We start from the raw sequence: 14,774 nt of genomic DNA, 5'->3' as shown, positions 1-14,774 counted from the left end.
CATTATCAAAAAGAAGTATGCAATAAAACATTTAAACAAAACAAAATAAGTTAGTTTTTAATTATAGTATCTAAAGAGTTAAGATCATTTCATAAAATCATAATACAATTCTTCAGATTACTACATGTATTTCACACTTGGTATGACGTTATAATAATGACAACAAATCAGGATTGGTAATATGTTGTACAGGAATCAAGCGATTTGGTTATTGAAGGTTTAACTAGAATTAAAGACAAGGAAGACCGAACTTAACAAATTTAACACCATTACAAAGAAATCCTTAGTAAATATGTAATAAACCTAAATAATAAGTTATTTTCTAAATATAATATTCAACGAGTTCAGCCCATTTTATACGATCATGATACATTTATTCAGAGTGGTATGTCGCACAAAGAATATTCCGCCATAAACATTACCGACATCATACATGTATTTGATACTAATTTGCTCAAAAATTGGGCGATTTGGCTATCACAAAATCGAAACAAATTGTAGAGGACAACGTACATGTATACAAAATTACAATTACTCTGCCCATTTCAGATTTTCACATGGGACTTCTGGTGAAAGAATGATATAATATATGGTATGGAACAGTATATGTTGGTAAACTTTTCTCGAGTGCCAAGAGATTTGGTACCGGAAGAAGCAAGATTTATGAAACCCTCCCATTGTATTTATGACAGTAAAAACCAATAATTATCAAAATTTATTAGTAATGAACGGCATGATGTCATGTACTCTGAACACAGTGTTTTCCTTTATTTAGTACACAACCAGAAACCACAAACATTAGCAAATGTTTGGTGGCAACCAACATAAACAGGGAATCAAAATTTACGTTGATAGAGTGATATAAAATTTTATACAATATATGAAGAAAACTCTCTCTCTCTCTCTCTCTCTCTCTCTCTCTCTCTCAAATGTACTGCATTTGAATAACGATAGGACTATCCCACTCTGATAAAATGTAGAGATGATTAATTTTCTTTGTAAAGAGATAGTGCAGAGTGATCAAAGTATTGGCTGATACAACATTATAGACGAAATAATCGCAAAATGAGTAGCAGGCGTCATTCATTCAATTTGTTAGGATAGGGGTTCCAGACAATTAAAACCAAGAACCTTTGAATTACTGTAAAATGTGGTCGTGTGTGAAAATTAGACAGTAGTTTAAAACTCCAAATGATTAGCATTTAATTGATTATACTTGTAATCCATGTCCAAGTAGGGTATGCATACACGCGTTTGAAGGGGAAATGAAGCATCGTCGCCTTGATTGTATCCACACTTTTGGTAGATGAGATGGCCCGGAAGTGACCAAGTGACAGCTAGTGGATTTCATGCAGGTTCTGAGGTTTCAAATCAAATGTTATCAATATTAAAGAAAAAAAGTAAAAAGAAATATGTTTGTTCGCCCTATTGCAAGTAGAAATCAAGACATGTCATGGAAAATACCCTAATTATTAGTTGTTCATGGAGAAGTGAAGCAATTTGAAAATGTTGAGATCTTTAAAGAGAGTGCTGAGTCATGCTGATGTGGCAGTAAATACTCACAATATTAGGAGGTGGTCCATTGTATTCGATGATCGGGCTACAAACGCTGGGACTGAAACCACTGCTCGTCCTGTGCACGTTGCGTATGCTTACCTCTTTTTAATCCTTGACGGGATCTTATTTGGCACATTTTCTCTCCAGAAATAAGAAAGTATTAAACATATTTGTCTTCCGATAAACATATCTGTCTTGCAACAGGAGGTCAAACGTCATAGTAAAAGGTGATGACAATATATATAAAACAGGGCATATGAAAAGAAATAAGAGACAGTGTTCTTGTCAACTAGATGTCACTCAATGTGCGACATTAAGGCTGAATCGAAGAAGTTAACTAAAGGCAACGTCATTAGACGTTTAGCATTGGTTTTAGAACATTCGTCGTCTTATTGGGAAAATGGAAGAACCACTATGTTTATAGCGGAAATATGGACTAGAAGTTGGGTTGATTTCGGCTTCCCATGCTTAGATGGAGTAGAAGTACACCTGTATTCTGCCTTCGTGAACCTTCTCTGGAAAAAAAAAATTCTAAAAGCATAAATTTAACGATAAAATTGAAATAGAAAATACATTTTAAAATATTCATTCTAAAGAGTTGCCAAAGTTTACGAATCCAATATTTTATGTAGAAATATATGCTGAAAATCATTACTCCAGCCAGGAAAACTGTTGATAACATAAGTCATCTACTTCAACTTGATTTTTATGTATTCTTCTGTAAGCAATATCGCATGTTTCTTTCTCTATCTTTCTCGTCCTCGTTTTGCTGTCTGTATGACTCACTGTCTGTCCGTCTCTCTCTCTCTCTCTCTCTCTCTCTCTCTCTCTCTCTCTCTCTCTGTCCTTCTCTTTGTATATGGAAGGATGGGATACCGTTATTATGCGAGACAGACCGAAAACCAGTCAGTTCTATTAATTTTATTATTGACCTGAATTTTTTTACATTCTGATGTTACGTGTGTTATTATGTTTCAAAAACACCAGTATCGTTATTATTTATCAAAATGACAATTAAAGATATATATATAGTTACGAAAAACTTTAATGTACAAGATACTAAAAAGTGTGGCACCTTCATTATTTGACTTGGTGATGGAATCCTTGGGTTCTGTCGCTGCAAACTTATACACACAAGTTGGACTTATTGTATCGTAGTAAATGGTTTCCACTTCATTGGAATCCGTTAACCTTTTAAATGTTGAATTACACCGAATGTTAATACATTGTGAACTTCCATCAGTTTTCACACAAAAGAATATACTATCATTTTCCGGGCTGGTATGAACATTACAACTGCTACTGTAATTTTCCTTTCGGCAGGTTTCCATGATTCTGAATACAGTACCTGGAATTATAATTATATTTTGTGATTAATTATAATTAATCTTTCTAGCAAATCAGTTCACTTATATATGAAAAAAAAATCAGCTAATTTTCACATAATAATAACACATCCAAACTTAAGTATATGATTAATACTGTGTTATTTTTTATTGATATCAAACTTTTCTGTTTTGTTTTCCATTGACCAGTAGGTATGTAGATACGTAAGTAGGTATGTAGATACGTAAGTAGGTATGTAGATACGTAAGTAGGTATGTAGGCCTAATTAGGCAGCAAAATTGTGGTACGAAATTTGCGTCGGGTGCAATTAGCTCACCGACTGTATTAGTCTGAAACAAGATAACTTGTATAGTAAATGGACTACGCTAATGCCATGTTAACGCGATGTGCTTAACATGAGCCGGCAATTTAAAAAAAAATCGTTATGTGATTGTTTTACATACCATTAAGACCAGCACAGTCCCCATTGTCCGTTGTGAAGTTCAATGTCCGGCAATATCCAAAGCTACAAATTTACAGTCAACATGATTTTCTGGTCGTAACTTTGAATCACAGGATGGAATTTTCTCTTTTGGTAAACTTAAGGGCATCTGAATGATATCTTTATCATAACCGATAAAGTACTTTTAGTCACCTTTCAGTTACTAATTTGAAGTGAATGACAAGAACATTTCAGTGACAAGTCAGTGATGCTTCAGTTATCTCAGCGTTCGTTCAGTCGAGTTTCAGTGACCATTCAGTCACGTTTCAATGACAATTCAGTGAACGTTCAATGAGCAGTCTTCCAAATATTTCCACCAATGCGTCATATGATTTTAATGCCCATTGTGTGGATATTTCAAAGTCTACTCTTGTCTTTTTTGCTAATTTTCCAGTTGTGTTTCAGTCATACTGATAATCACGTTTACTGATAGAAATATATGGCCCACGGCGTGTGTGACCCATCGACAGGGGGTGCTTACTCCTTCAAGGTACCTGATTTCATCCATGGTATACCCAGGGGTCTGTTTTTCCTCAACTCTCTATCTTGTATTGGTTATAGGATATATATGATTGGTCACTGTTCACTATCTTATTCTTTCATGGCTTATTTGATTAAGCAGTCTGTTTCCCTCTAATTACATATAAATCCCGATATATATCTGTAATTGTTTACCTATATTCGGTTTTGGTCATATATTATCTAAGCAATCACTCCGTGGCTGTTCAATATAACGTGAAGGATTCATTGATACCAACGCTGATACAAACGACATTAATTAAATGCATAATAAATCAAACCCAAGACAATAAATAAAGAGATAGATAAGTAAAGGAGCAAAAATATGCCCTGTTTACAAATTTGATCAAATAAAATGCATAAGATATCCACAATATGTCATTGGCAGAACACATTAATTTTTGTCCTTTGTCCCTTGTTTTCTTGTAAGCGTTGATTAAATATAGCGTTGTTTCTAACAAAAAACAGCAAATAACATCAAGAAGATTTTTATCAAACATTGGGCTTTTTTTTTTTATCTTATCCCAAATATTTAGGACCAAATCCTAATAGAGTTTCTCTCTGTTTTTGTGTCTCTGAAAATGTCTGTCTTTCTTTCCCATCATCATGATGGATACTTGAAAATATTTCTCTCTATCATATCTCATAATTAGAAAAAGAAATACTCGGATTATTGATTCTCATATTAAGTTAAATATGCTCTACGTGAAGTTTACAGACATAACCAAATGCTCACCGCTTATCTATGATATTAGCACATTTTACAAACAATATTGGGAGTATGATCAATGAATTCAAAATAATATATATTTTACCAACTCCCCCATTTTCTAATTTCTTTTGTTTGAAAAAAGATGTTACATTCCTGTATAGATCTAGATATTACTCATCAAGTATATATTTATAATATTTTAAGTAGATTTATAACTCTTGATGCTAATGCTAATTTCCAGTATAAAATACATAAATATACAGATGTTATTAAATTTTTGACTTAGCTGTAAGGTCTAAACGTTGCTAAACAATTATTCATGAACCCAAGAGAAGACTTGACCATTCTATCAAATTGACAGTTACTTCTGATTGGTAGCCATGACGTCTTTCTTTAAAAATATGCAAAAATGACGTCACATTTTTAACTATGAGGTTTTAAAACTGTTTTGCTTGGAACGGCTCGTTTGAAATCTATCAAATGCATAGAATTTGTTTTGGTCCGTACTGTATGTTGTTAATGTAAACAAGGCTCGATACTATTTTTAGATGATATGTATTAAAATGTTGGATTAACCAATCTATCTTTATTTTGACATTATTATTGCATATTTAGGATTTAATCAGCGACAGAAACATTTTATTTGTACACATTTATAGAAATTAAGACAAGATTTAATCTACAACTGTGCATCATAGCCGACCTGCTGTATTTGATTCGGCCCAGTTGCCGTCTGCATTTCAATGACTCGAACTGGATTTGTTCAAAATTAGAATGTAATTGTGGTTGCTAAAACAATAACAAGTACATTTTAAGCTGCGAGTAATTTTCTTATATCACTGTACAATTTGTTGCTACATGTACGCGTACAAACTTTAAAGTCAGACGCCTGATTAGATTTCAAAAAGCGATTGACCACAGCCTACGGCCAGAACGGAACATGCATAATTACTTCTTTTGAAGATAATGTAATTCTAGTTTACTGCTTTTTGTGGCCGATGCAGGTAGAAAAGGTAGAAAAAGTGAAGAAAATCGTCCATTTTCCGGATTGCGATTAAGTTTGAAGAGTACTGAAAATGACAAGACATCTATCTCTTCCGATATGTTTGCATATATAAATACTTGGGATCATCAACTTCATATATATCCATGATTTGTATTCATAATTGTTCTTCATTTTTGAAGCATGTTGCAGGGTCTACTTACATATATGATTGCAAACGTACCTAGCTCTTTCAAGCAAATATTTATTTTATTTTCCCCCTTGTTGAAGTACTTTTCACTTGCATCAAATATAGCTAAATTAATTCTCCAATCAAATACATAATAATTTAATTTTCATAGCATTCTGGTAAAAGGCAAACAGGAATTAATATTTTCATTGATGTTTTTAGACATGTTGAGTAAGCTAATATCATCCAATGTTTACAGAGTCCTTTGTAGCTCTCTTTTAAAAAATGAGACAAAGCGAACATCGCTTTAGCTATATAAACACCAACTAACAGATACAAAAGAACAAACATTTATATCAAGCCTAGTTTGACTATGACCCCCTAAAAGGGTGCATGCAATATACAGACTAAAAAGTCGAGTGTGATTTAATGCATTTTTCTGTATACCTATCACAGCCCCTTCTTAAAGTCTGAACCAATAGAGAGTCTCACAAGTTTGAAAGACATTTTCGTATAACCATGTATACATTATTTTAAACGGGTATGAATTATATCGATAGGGAAAGCCTAGCATCAGATAAATGCACAGGTTTAACAAAATCCAAGGGAAATGGGTTCACCATATGCATTATTTTATAAGGGTCCAAACTATATCAAGGACTAACGCCTCGTTTTTTCAAAACTGGAAATGCATAAAAAATGACAAATTCATCTCTATCAAGCTTGAAGGGCAATGGGATTGGATACCGCTTGATACGCATGTCTTATTTCATGTTTATCGAGAAAACATCTTTTAGTATAATGAGATCCGTAAAATATATCCTAAATAGCAAGGTGGTGATTTTCTTAGATTCTCAGTAATAATCTCAATGCAGCATTGACACATCTTCAATATCATAAATGCACGTAATCCTAAAAACGGACCCCTGGACATACCAGTTGTGGGATCAGGTGCAAATTTAGACATTATTGTGTTTGTTAGAACGATATAATTTGCAAACACTTTGATTTGGTCAAAAGCTTTCTGACATGTTTCATACCAATTCTTCACGGTACGGTAGAGAAGGGGTTAAATAAATTAAAATACTGATGTCGCTGCATTTTTTAATCAGAATTCACATGTTTTATAAATCAGGATTGTCAAGGTATTTCATTGCATGTTTAAAAGATGAGTAAATGGTTAATGAGTTTGCTTTGTGACCAGGAAGTTTTTGGCAGTAACTGCCTCTATGCCAAACACTCGGCATTTAGAAGAAAGAGCTCCAGTAGCGGGTCTTTCGGACCATACATCAAAAGTAAGGTTCTATGTAGCATTGATAATATACCAAATCCCCATTGTTACCATCCTAGTAATTCTGCGCAAGTCTAAATCTGTGGTACTACACCTGTAGCTGTTGATGTCTTATGAGTAAATAAAATATTCAATAGACGTTAGCAAATAAATAAAGAAACAGAAATATCTACATGTCATCAGAATAAGGTAAACATTGTTTCAAGCATTCAAATTCCTTTTAAGGCAATTCTAGTCTCCAAACAAAAGTATAATTGTTACATGTCTTCTCTTTGGTGTTCTGTAAGGGGTGACTGTTCACCCGATGTCAATAACGTATCGTTTAAGGTCTTTTCATTTTGTAGATTTTCTGCTCTCCCCATCCTCAGCATCCTCCCTTCCGATCCTTTCAAAAAGCTATAAGTATCACTTTGCTGTTCCTCTTCGGGCTTTGAATAATTGTATACATCGGGTATAATCGTATCGATACCAGAATACACCCCTGGGTCGGGAGTGTTTGAATTGGTTGAGGTATCAAGATTGCTGGGCTGAAATTAAAGATAGAAAAGACCAAAGTTGAAAAGTTTAACTTCATTAAAAAGAAATTCACAGTAAAATATTCAATAAACGTGAACAATACGTTACACTCTTTATATATCTCAACCGATTCGATATGCAAGAGCTTTTTCTGGGTATAGTCAGTTTTTAAATCGAGGTAAGCTACTGACAAACAAGTTGATGGTACAGGGATTTCAACAGTCTCGATTGAAGTCAGCATTCCGCAAACTCTATGGTCGTTATAACGATCTAGTTCGACAATACAACCTCGCGTTGGGTCAAATGCTGTCTGACGTGTTTGATACCGATTGTTAAGCCTTTCTTGGCACACTGATTGCGACTGCGGATAAACCCGTTTACCTGATCAGGATATAGGGCTCACGGCGGGTGTGACCGGTCAACAGGGGATGCTTACTCCTCCAAGGCACCTGATCCCATCTCTGGTGTGTCCAGGGGTTCGTGTTTGCCCAACTATCTATTTTGTATTGTAGGAGTTATGAGATTGATCACTGTTCGTTATCTTCACCTTTCACCCTAAATATAGTATCTAAAGAGTTCAGATCATTTTTAAAAATCCTAATTCATTTCTTCAGATTACCATTTAGCACAATAAATATGATGTCAAAATAAATGGCATAAATCAGATTTTGTAATGTTTTTATTCAGGAATCCGGTGCTTTGGCTATTAAAGATTTAAATCAAACCATAGAGGAAGACGTACTTGTATACTGTATGATGCACCTTCTTCCTATTCTACATTTTATTTTAACATGGGACTTTAATATCCAGTGGCCGGAGGAATGATAAAACATGTATTATGTAACAAGGTAATGTTTCGATCAAGTATATATTTTTTTACACTCTGAGCATTAGGTAAGGCAAATAATGTAAATTTTACCAAGTGCGCTACTGTATCTTAAAACATCAAATAAAACAAATGTTCCGATTTTCCCTAAAATCTAGTACACACAGATATGTAACTGGGTACATGTTTGACGAATTAGCGGTGAACAGAACACCTGGTTCTGACTGGAGTTAAAACAGAAATTGTCTTTAAAGCCTATAACTCCGTTGGTTTTCTTTGACTGCAAGTATTTCAAAGTCAAGAAACATGAATTGATGTTTGTCCAATCGTCTTACAATAAAACATGAAGAATTAAATGGTGGGCCAAACGAATTTTAATCATTGGAGGAAATTCAGTTTATTTTTTTAGCTGCATGGACATTTCATTGTCATTGTACTCACTGCTGGTATTTCGATTTTGTCTTTTAATAATATTGGGATTTACCTCTTCCTCTTGTAAATTCGAAATGTCCGTACAAACCGCATTTATATATCCCTTATCGGTAACGTGGGAGTCATCAGTCAGCACAGGTATAAAAGTTATAGAGTGGCTGGCGATCCTGTAACGAAGTGAAGCTAATTAGGTCATGCATTTACCTATTATCCAATTGTGCAGAACATATGAATATTACAAAGAGAGATCATATCATAAATATAAACAATATAAAATTGAGAGTAGGGGAAACATGAGATCTTGAAAACAGCAGAGGTGTAATAAGGTGTCGAGGAGGAGAAAGCATCCTCTGCTGACAGGTCCACCCACCGCGAACCTTATATTTTGATCAGTTAAACAAGGTAGTTCAAAGACAAAATCGGTATTTGAAGAACGACATTCTGATTATTCTGAAACATGTAAAACAGCATTTGACAACATTAGTTGGTGTATTTGCAACTCATAATGACCATAGAATTAGTAAAATCCTAACTTGAAACTAATTTGTTTGTATTATGATTCGATTTTAAGCGGATGTGATCCTCTGGTGTGTAAAGGATCGTGCTTCGCCTTCTCTTATTTTTGTATTCTTTATAGAATTTTTGATTGATCGCCGTTCATTGTTATTGTTGAGTTTGAGTCAGTGGTGTCTTTTTTTCGAGTTCGCTGGTATACGAGTATATTGAATCGACAGGAAGATACATGTACTATTGTACCAAGACAGTATCTGGACAAAGGAGGCCGAGTGGAAGCACAAGTGCCTGATCCGAACGATTACCGCGTTCTGGACCAGTGTAAGTGGGACCGCCCTTCTCCATGTCTCCAGCGCCACCTGGTTTTCCATTTACCAGACTGTGGCCTCCCCTCGCTTGAACGAGGTGGAGGTGGGACCAGGCCTGGCAGACCATGACCCACGATTGTTACCACATTTGCACAACTCCACACTTGTTTCTTTGAGCCACGCCCCCCCCCCCCCCCACTTTGTAAGCAGGGTGGGGAGACCACCAGGTTATAGGGCCACTTGATCCAAGCCTACACTACGGCATCCCCCCACTCCCCAAACCCTGAATTGAAACAATAAGGTGTACTTAGTTTTTGGGGTTAGCTATGGCAATTAATTTATCGCATAGAAGCAAAAAAAAAAAAATGTATATCCCCTACAAAAAATGGTTTAGACAAGAGTCTGTTTGAGGCATTGAAAGGTAGCTATGGGATTCATAGTACGTGTTTGCATGATATGGCTTGCGTTCCATTCTTCTCGGCTAGGATGGACATGTCACGTGGTATTCTGCAATGTAAAAAAAAAAAAGAAAGCAGCAAAGCAAATGGTAGAATTACGCCCTAATAATATAATGGGTGGTGGGTTGGGGAAAAAATATCTTTCTTGTTCGGTGGATTTTGAAAAAGAGAGCGACATCCGGGGACTGTTTGTTGTTAATTAGCTCGTGCCGTAGCATAGTCGTACCCTAACGTAGTCGTAAGGTAACCATTGTAGTGTTAAAGTTATACGGTACCAATTTTGATCCACCAGATGTACATTTCGACAAATAATGTCTCTTCAGTGGTGCTGAAGCCGGAATTTTGGAAATTCGAAATGACAAACAACTTGTAAAAGCTAACAGGAAAACTAGAGTGCCAAAAAAAACTGGAGCCAAATTCGTCCAAGGATCAGAGCTATGCATGAGGGAGATATCCTCCTTAATTTTGAAATTAATTTCTAAATTTTATAATTGTATAATTGTTAAGAGCGCCCAGGGCGGCAGCCCGGGTAGAAACTTGTACTAAATTAATAGTTGACTATTTGATATAAATTCAAATAATCTTGATTAATAAGAGGCAGTGTTCCTAGCCAACGAAATGCAACTCAATGGACGTCATTACGAATAAATATCGTAAATTTTATTCGACAGCAACGTCATCAGGAGGTTGCCCTCTTGAACAGAATAATCTTCGTCTTATTTAACAATTGAAATAACCACTCTGTTCGTTGCAGGTATCTTGAATCCCATTCGGTTTTGTAAAATTGCAGTCAATTTGATCTTTCTAGTTTGCTTATGTGGAGTATAATCACATTAGTTTTCTGTTTTCGTGAACCTTATCTGAAAGAATATTTCTAATTTCTAAAAGCAGAGCACACCTTTTACAATATTCATTTAAAAAAAATTACCAGCGTTTGCGAATCCAATCTCTCAAAAAGAAAATAATGCTGGAAACATTACTCCGGTCAGGGAAGCTGCTAATAACATAGGCCATTCACTTCCGCTTAAATTTATATGACTTCTTTCAGTATTTACACGCGTTTCTATATATTGAAGCATAATATTGACACGAACAGCAGTTTAGTATATAAAATATCGAATATATATGATTTCCAACGGAAGTCATTTTTATTATTAGTTTGAATCGTGATCTTGTTAAATAATTTAAATGATTTAATTTCTGGGAAAAAAATATTGTTTTCGTTAATATCTACTTAACATGGCATTTTTGAGTTACTATACAGCTATGATAAACTTGCACGCTCAGGATGACAGAGAGACTATTACCCTCATCACTGGAGTTGGTGACGCATTCCTTGGGTTCCGTCGTAGAATATTTATACACACAGGATGTACTTAATGTGTCGGTGTGAATTATTTCAATTGGATTGAAATCCGTCTCCCGTTTAAATGTTGAATTACAACGAATGTTAATACATTGTGAACTTCTTCCACTTGTCATACAAAAGAATATGCTGTCATCTTCTGGGCTGGTATAAACATTACAACTGTTACTGTAATTTTCCTTTCGGCAGGTCTCCATGATTCGTGATTCATTAGCTGGAATTATATATCGTTTGATTAATTACATTTCAATATTCCTTGACACTCAGTTTACATATATAAAGTTATGTTGAGCTCATCTCTTCATAATTGTAACGCATTAACACTTTGATGTATGGGGTAACACTGTGTTAATCGTAATTATATTAAACGTTTATTCTTTGCTTTCACCATAGTTAGGTAGCTAAGTACATAGGTAGGTAAATCTAATTATACAACGGAAAACATATGATACGTAATCTACGTAGCCCACTGTAATTCTGAAACAAGATAATTTATGTTGTAAGTGTGCTAGGTTAACATCACGTTATCGCGAGGTGCATGTTATAACTCGAATTTCCTATATAATATTAGCTGAACTGTAAAGAAATGTAAATGTTTGAAGAAAAAAAAAAGATTCAATGTAGTCGTTTTACACACCAAATAAGCCGCCACAATCCGCAGTGTCCGCTGTAAAGTTCGCTCTCTGGCAATATTGAAAGCTACAAATTTGTAGAGATAATCAGTCGAGATTAAAGTCCAGGGTTTGAATTTTTTCTTCAATTCCGACTTTTGATTTGGATTATTTTTCTTATCTTTAACACACAACCAACCATCATCTACGATTTAGATTGTTTTTTTTCCCCTCTTTTTGATGCCATTTGAAATATGCGAAACTGCCCATAGGTATATAAAAGGAAACATAAAAAAAATTATCAAACCTCTTTTCTTTATAATCAGTAATAGAAAACATGTTCACTGGGTTCAGCTGAATATAACTGATGAATGGAAAGTGAAAATAGGAGCGATGCATACTTCTTTAACTTACCTATACTTCCCCACAGTTGCCAATTGCACCATAGACTCTGAACTGTGGACTATTGACACTTCCATGACCAAGACCAAACACATTGTACAAACTATGAAAAATAAATAGATCGGCTGAATATTTTTCATTGTTTCAAAAGAATATGCACTTGCTTTACTGATATGAATGGCAGCAGTTACTGCATATATGTTGTGTAAAATTTAGCAACATCTGAGCTAATGTCTTATATGATACAGTCAGATTTGAGAACTTCTCTATACTTGTGGATCAATGGATGTTTCATATTACAGTGCCACTAGCATGTAGTTCTCTTGATTCAACGATAAATACACTTGAATACACTGTATCAATTCAGCAAAAATAAGCACACATAAACGGTACTACAAGTTCTGAATTATCGCCTTATGATGTGATAACAGGCAGACACATATCACTTATCAATCAAAATGAATCATTCTTAACCTATTAATATAATTCAATGTGGCGGGGTTTTTAAGGAAATCGGTAGATGTGAAATACCGACATAAATGCTACAAAAAGTGAAACTTTACCAGGCACGTATAATTATAGTGACACTCTAATTTGTCTGATCATTATTTGCTATTTTGTAATTTGGCGAGAGAGAGAGAGAGAGAGAGAGAGAGAGAGAGAGAGAAATGTTTATCTTATGCAACACTCATGTTGTCTGAACACCAATTTTAGAGTACAATGTTACAACTGTAGGCAAGAAAGGGAACTATGACTTCTTTACTCTTTACCTGTATTTTTAAAATTGAAGACATTACATGTGGTGCATATTATCTAATTGTATATTTGTAGCATTGAAAGCCACTCGTTTCCCCTCATATTGTTTATAAATTTAGCTAGGTATATACACAATGAAATATCATGTTCCAGAGTAATTATAACAGATGACAAAAATAGGACTTCAGTGTTCTTGGGTCTTTGTTTCATACAAAACTTAAAACTCTATTCATCAAAAGTTTGTTATAATTATTTGGAAATCGTAGATTAGAGGACGCATTTTGAAAAAAAAAAATTAGTAATGTTCCGACGGGAAACTAAAATCTAAGCAACAGAAATAAAATGGTGTGAAGATCGCAATCCACTATGGTTAAGATTATCAACTATTTTTAATCTAATCACTCCAAATCATTATCTCCCTACTATTTCATTTCACAATCACGTTGTTTTGGAAGTTTTCTCTCCATCTTTGTCTGAATTTTATAATTTTGGAAAAATAACTGATTTTCATCCCGATCCGAGCACGGTACAAACTCTCTACACCATCGCCTCTTGACCCGCTAACACTGGAATAATTTTTCTCAATTCAGTGTATCGGTGTGTCATTCTTGTTGACAATGTAGCTTATTAATATTTGTTTCATGTGTGATATTTGCTTATGTAACATATAAAAAACCTATGCATCTTATATAGTTATGCATGTGTCTGTGTGTCCAAATAAATTATAGAAAGATGACTGTTCTCCGCATAATTTCATCTTTACACATATACACATATGAATATCCTGTTATATACATACACATGTTCCTCTATTGATTATGAAGTGCCCTTCAAAATGATCTTTAAATAGCATAATGATTGCCATACACATAGTAGAAACCTTTGCGACCTTTGATCCTTCGATCTGAAATATGTTGGAGTCATCAACTGTCGGACAATAGGAATAGCATATTATCTACTAATTTACCGCCAGGCCATCTAATCTACTGATAAAGGAATGGTATCTAAATTGTTCAAAGTTGTTTTATTTTATTTGGAAATGAGACCTTCATCTTTTGACCTTTCATAATGTATCTATATACAAATGTGTGTTTAAACCGTGTTGAATTACAGATTGCCAACATGTGCATTGGTGGGAATATTTGTAATACGGTATTTCAACCTTACCTGCAATAATATGACAATAAAACAGTTCCATGTCTACCTATGTTAAATTCCTCTTTTCCTCTTTCTCTTCTCTGAATCAAATCCACTGTGTAAAATGAACTGTGGCATGATTTTTATTGCATTTATTTCCGTTAAAAACAATCGATGAAAATTATACATTTGTTTTAATTTAAAGTACAATTAACAACTGAATACTTCCTCAAAATAAAACACGCAGTGGATGGTTTCAGGGATTCTCGTATCTTTATGCGTTATGCAAAATGAAGATTCGTATGAGAATATATATTTAAACACTAAATCGTGGGTTTTGTCTATTTTTTGAATGCTTCTTGCGTGATCA

At 34.4% G+C, this 14,774-nt stretch overlaps 1 protein-coding gene across 4 annotated transcripts; it reads right to left on the bottom strand.

The window, feature by feature from the left end:
• Window positions 1-5,931: 5,931 nt before the first annotated feature.
• On the bottom strand, window positions 5,932-14,567 carry LOC125672687 (uncharacterized). 4 transcript variants are annotated; one of them, XR_008796621.1, is made up of 7 exons: window positions 14,435-14,559; window positions 12,524-12,614; window positions 12,136-12,197; window positions 10,118-11,712; window positions 8,906-9,020; window positions 7,977-8,150; window positions 5,932-7,606 (listed from the first exon to the last, which is right to left on the bottom strand). XR_008796621.1 is itself a non-coding variant. In XM_056143321.1 (4 exons), exons 1-4 carry the CDS (start codon window positions 14,463-14,465, stop codon window positions 11,363-11,365), a joined length of 534 nt encoding a protein of 177 aa, XP_055999296.1. In that variant the 5' UTR covers window positions 14,466-14,567; the 3' UTR covers window positions 9,473-11,362. The 4 variants fall into 4 exon arrangements, 1 of the variants encoding a protein (XP_055999296.1); XR_007369066.2 differs by lacking the exon at window positions 7,977-8,150 and having other exon boundaries at window positions 10,055-11,712; window positions 14,435-14,567; XR_007369064.2 differs by lacking the exon at window positions 7,977-8,150 and having other exon boundaries at window positions 14,435-14,567.
• Between the last annotated feature and the right edge of the window lie 207 nt (window positions 14,568-14,774).

Source organism: Ostrea edulis, chromosome 7, assembly GCF_947568905.1.
Source record: "Ostrea edulis chromosome 7, xbOstEdul1.1, whole genome shotgun sequence".
In the NCBI taxonomy this organism is placed as follows: Eukaryota; Metazoa; Mollusca; class Bivalvia; order Ostreida; family Ostreidae; genus Ostrea; species Ostrea edulis.
Note: the sequence above shows the minus strand (reverse complement) of the source record. Positions and strands in the feature narration are given on the sequence as shown.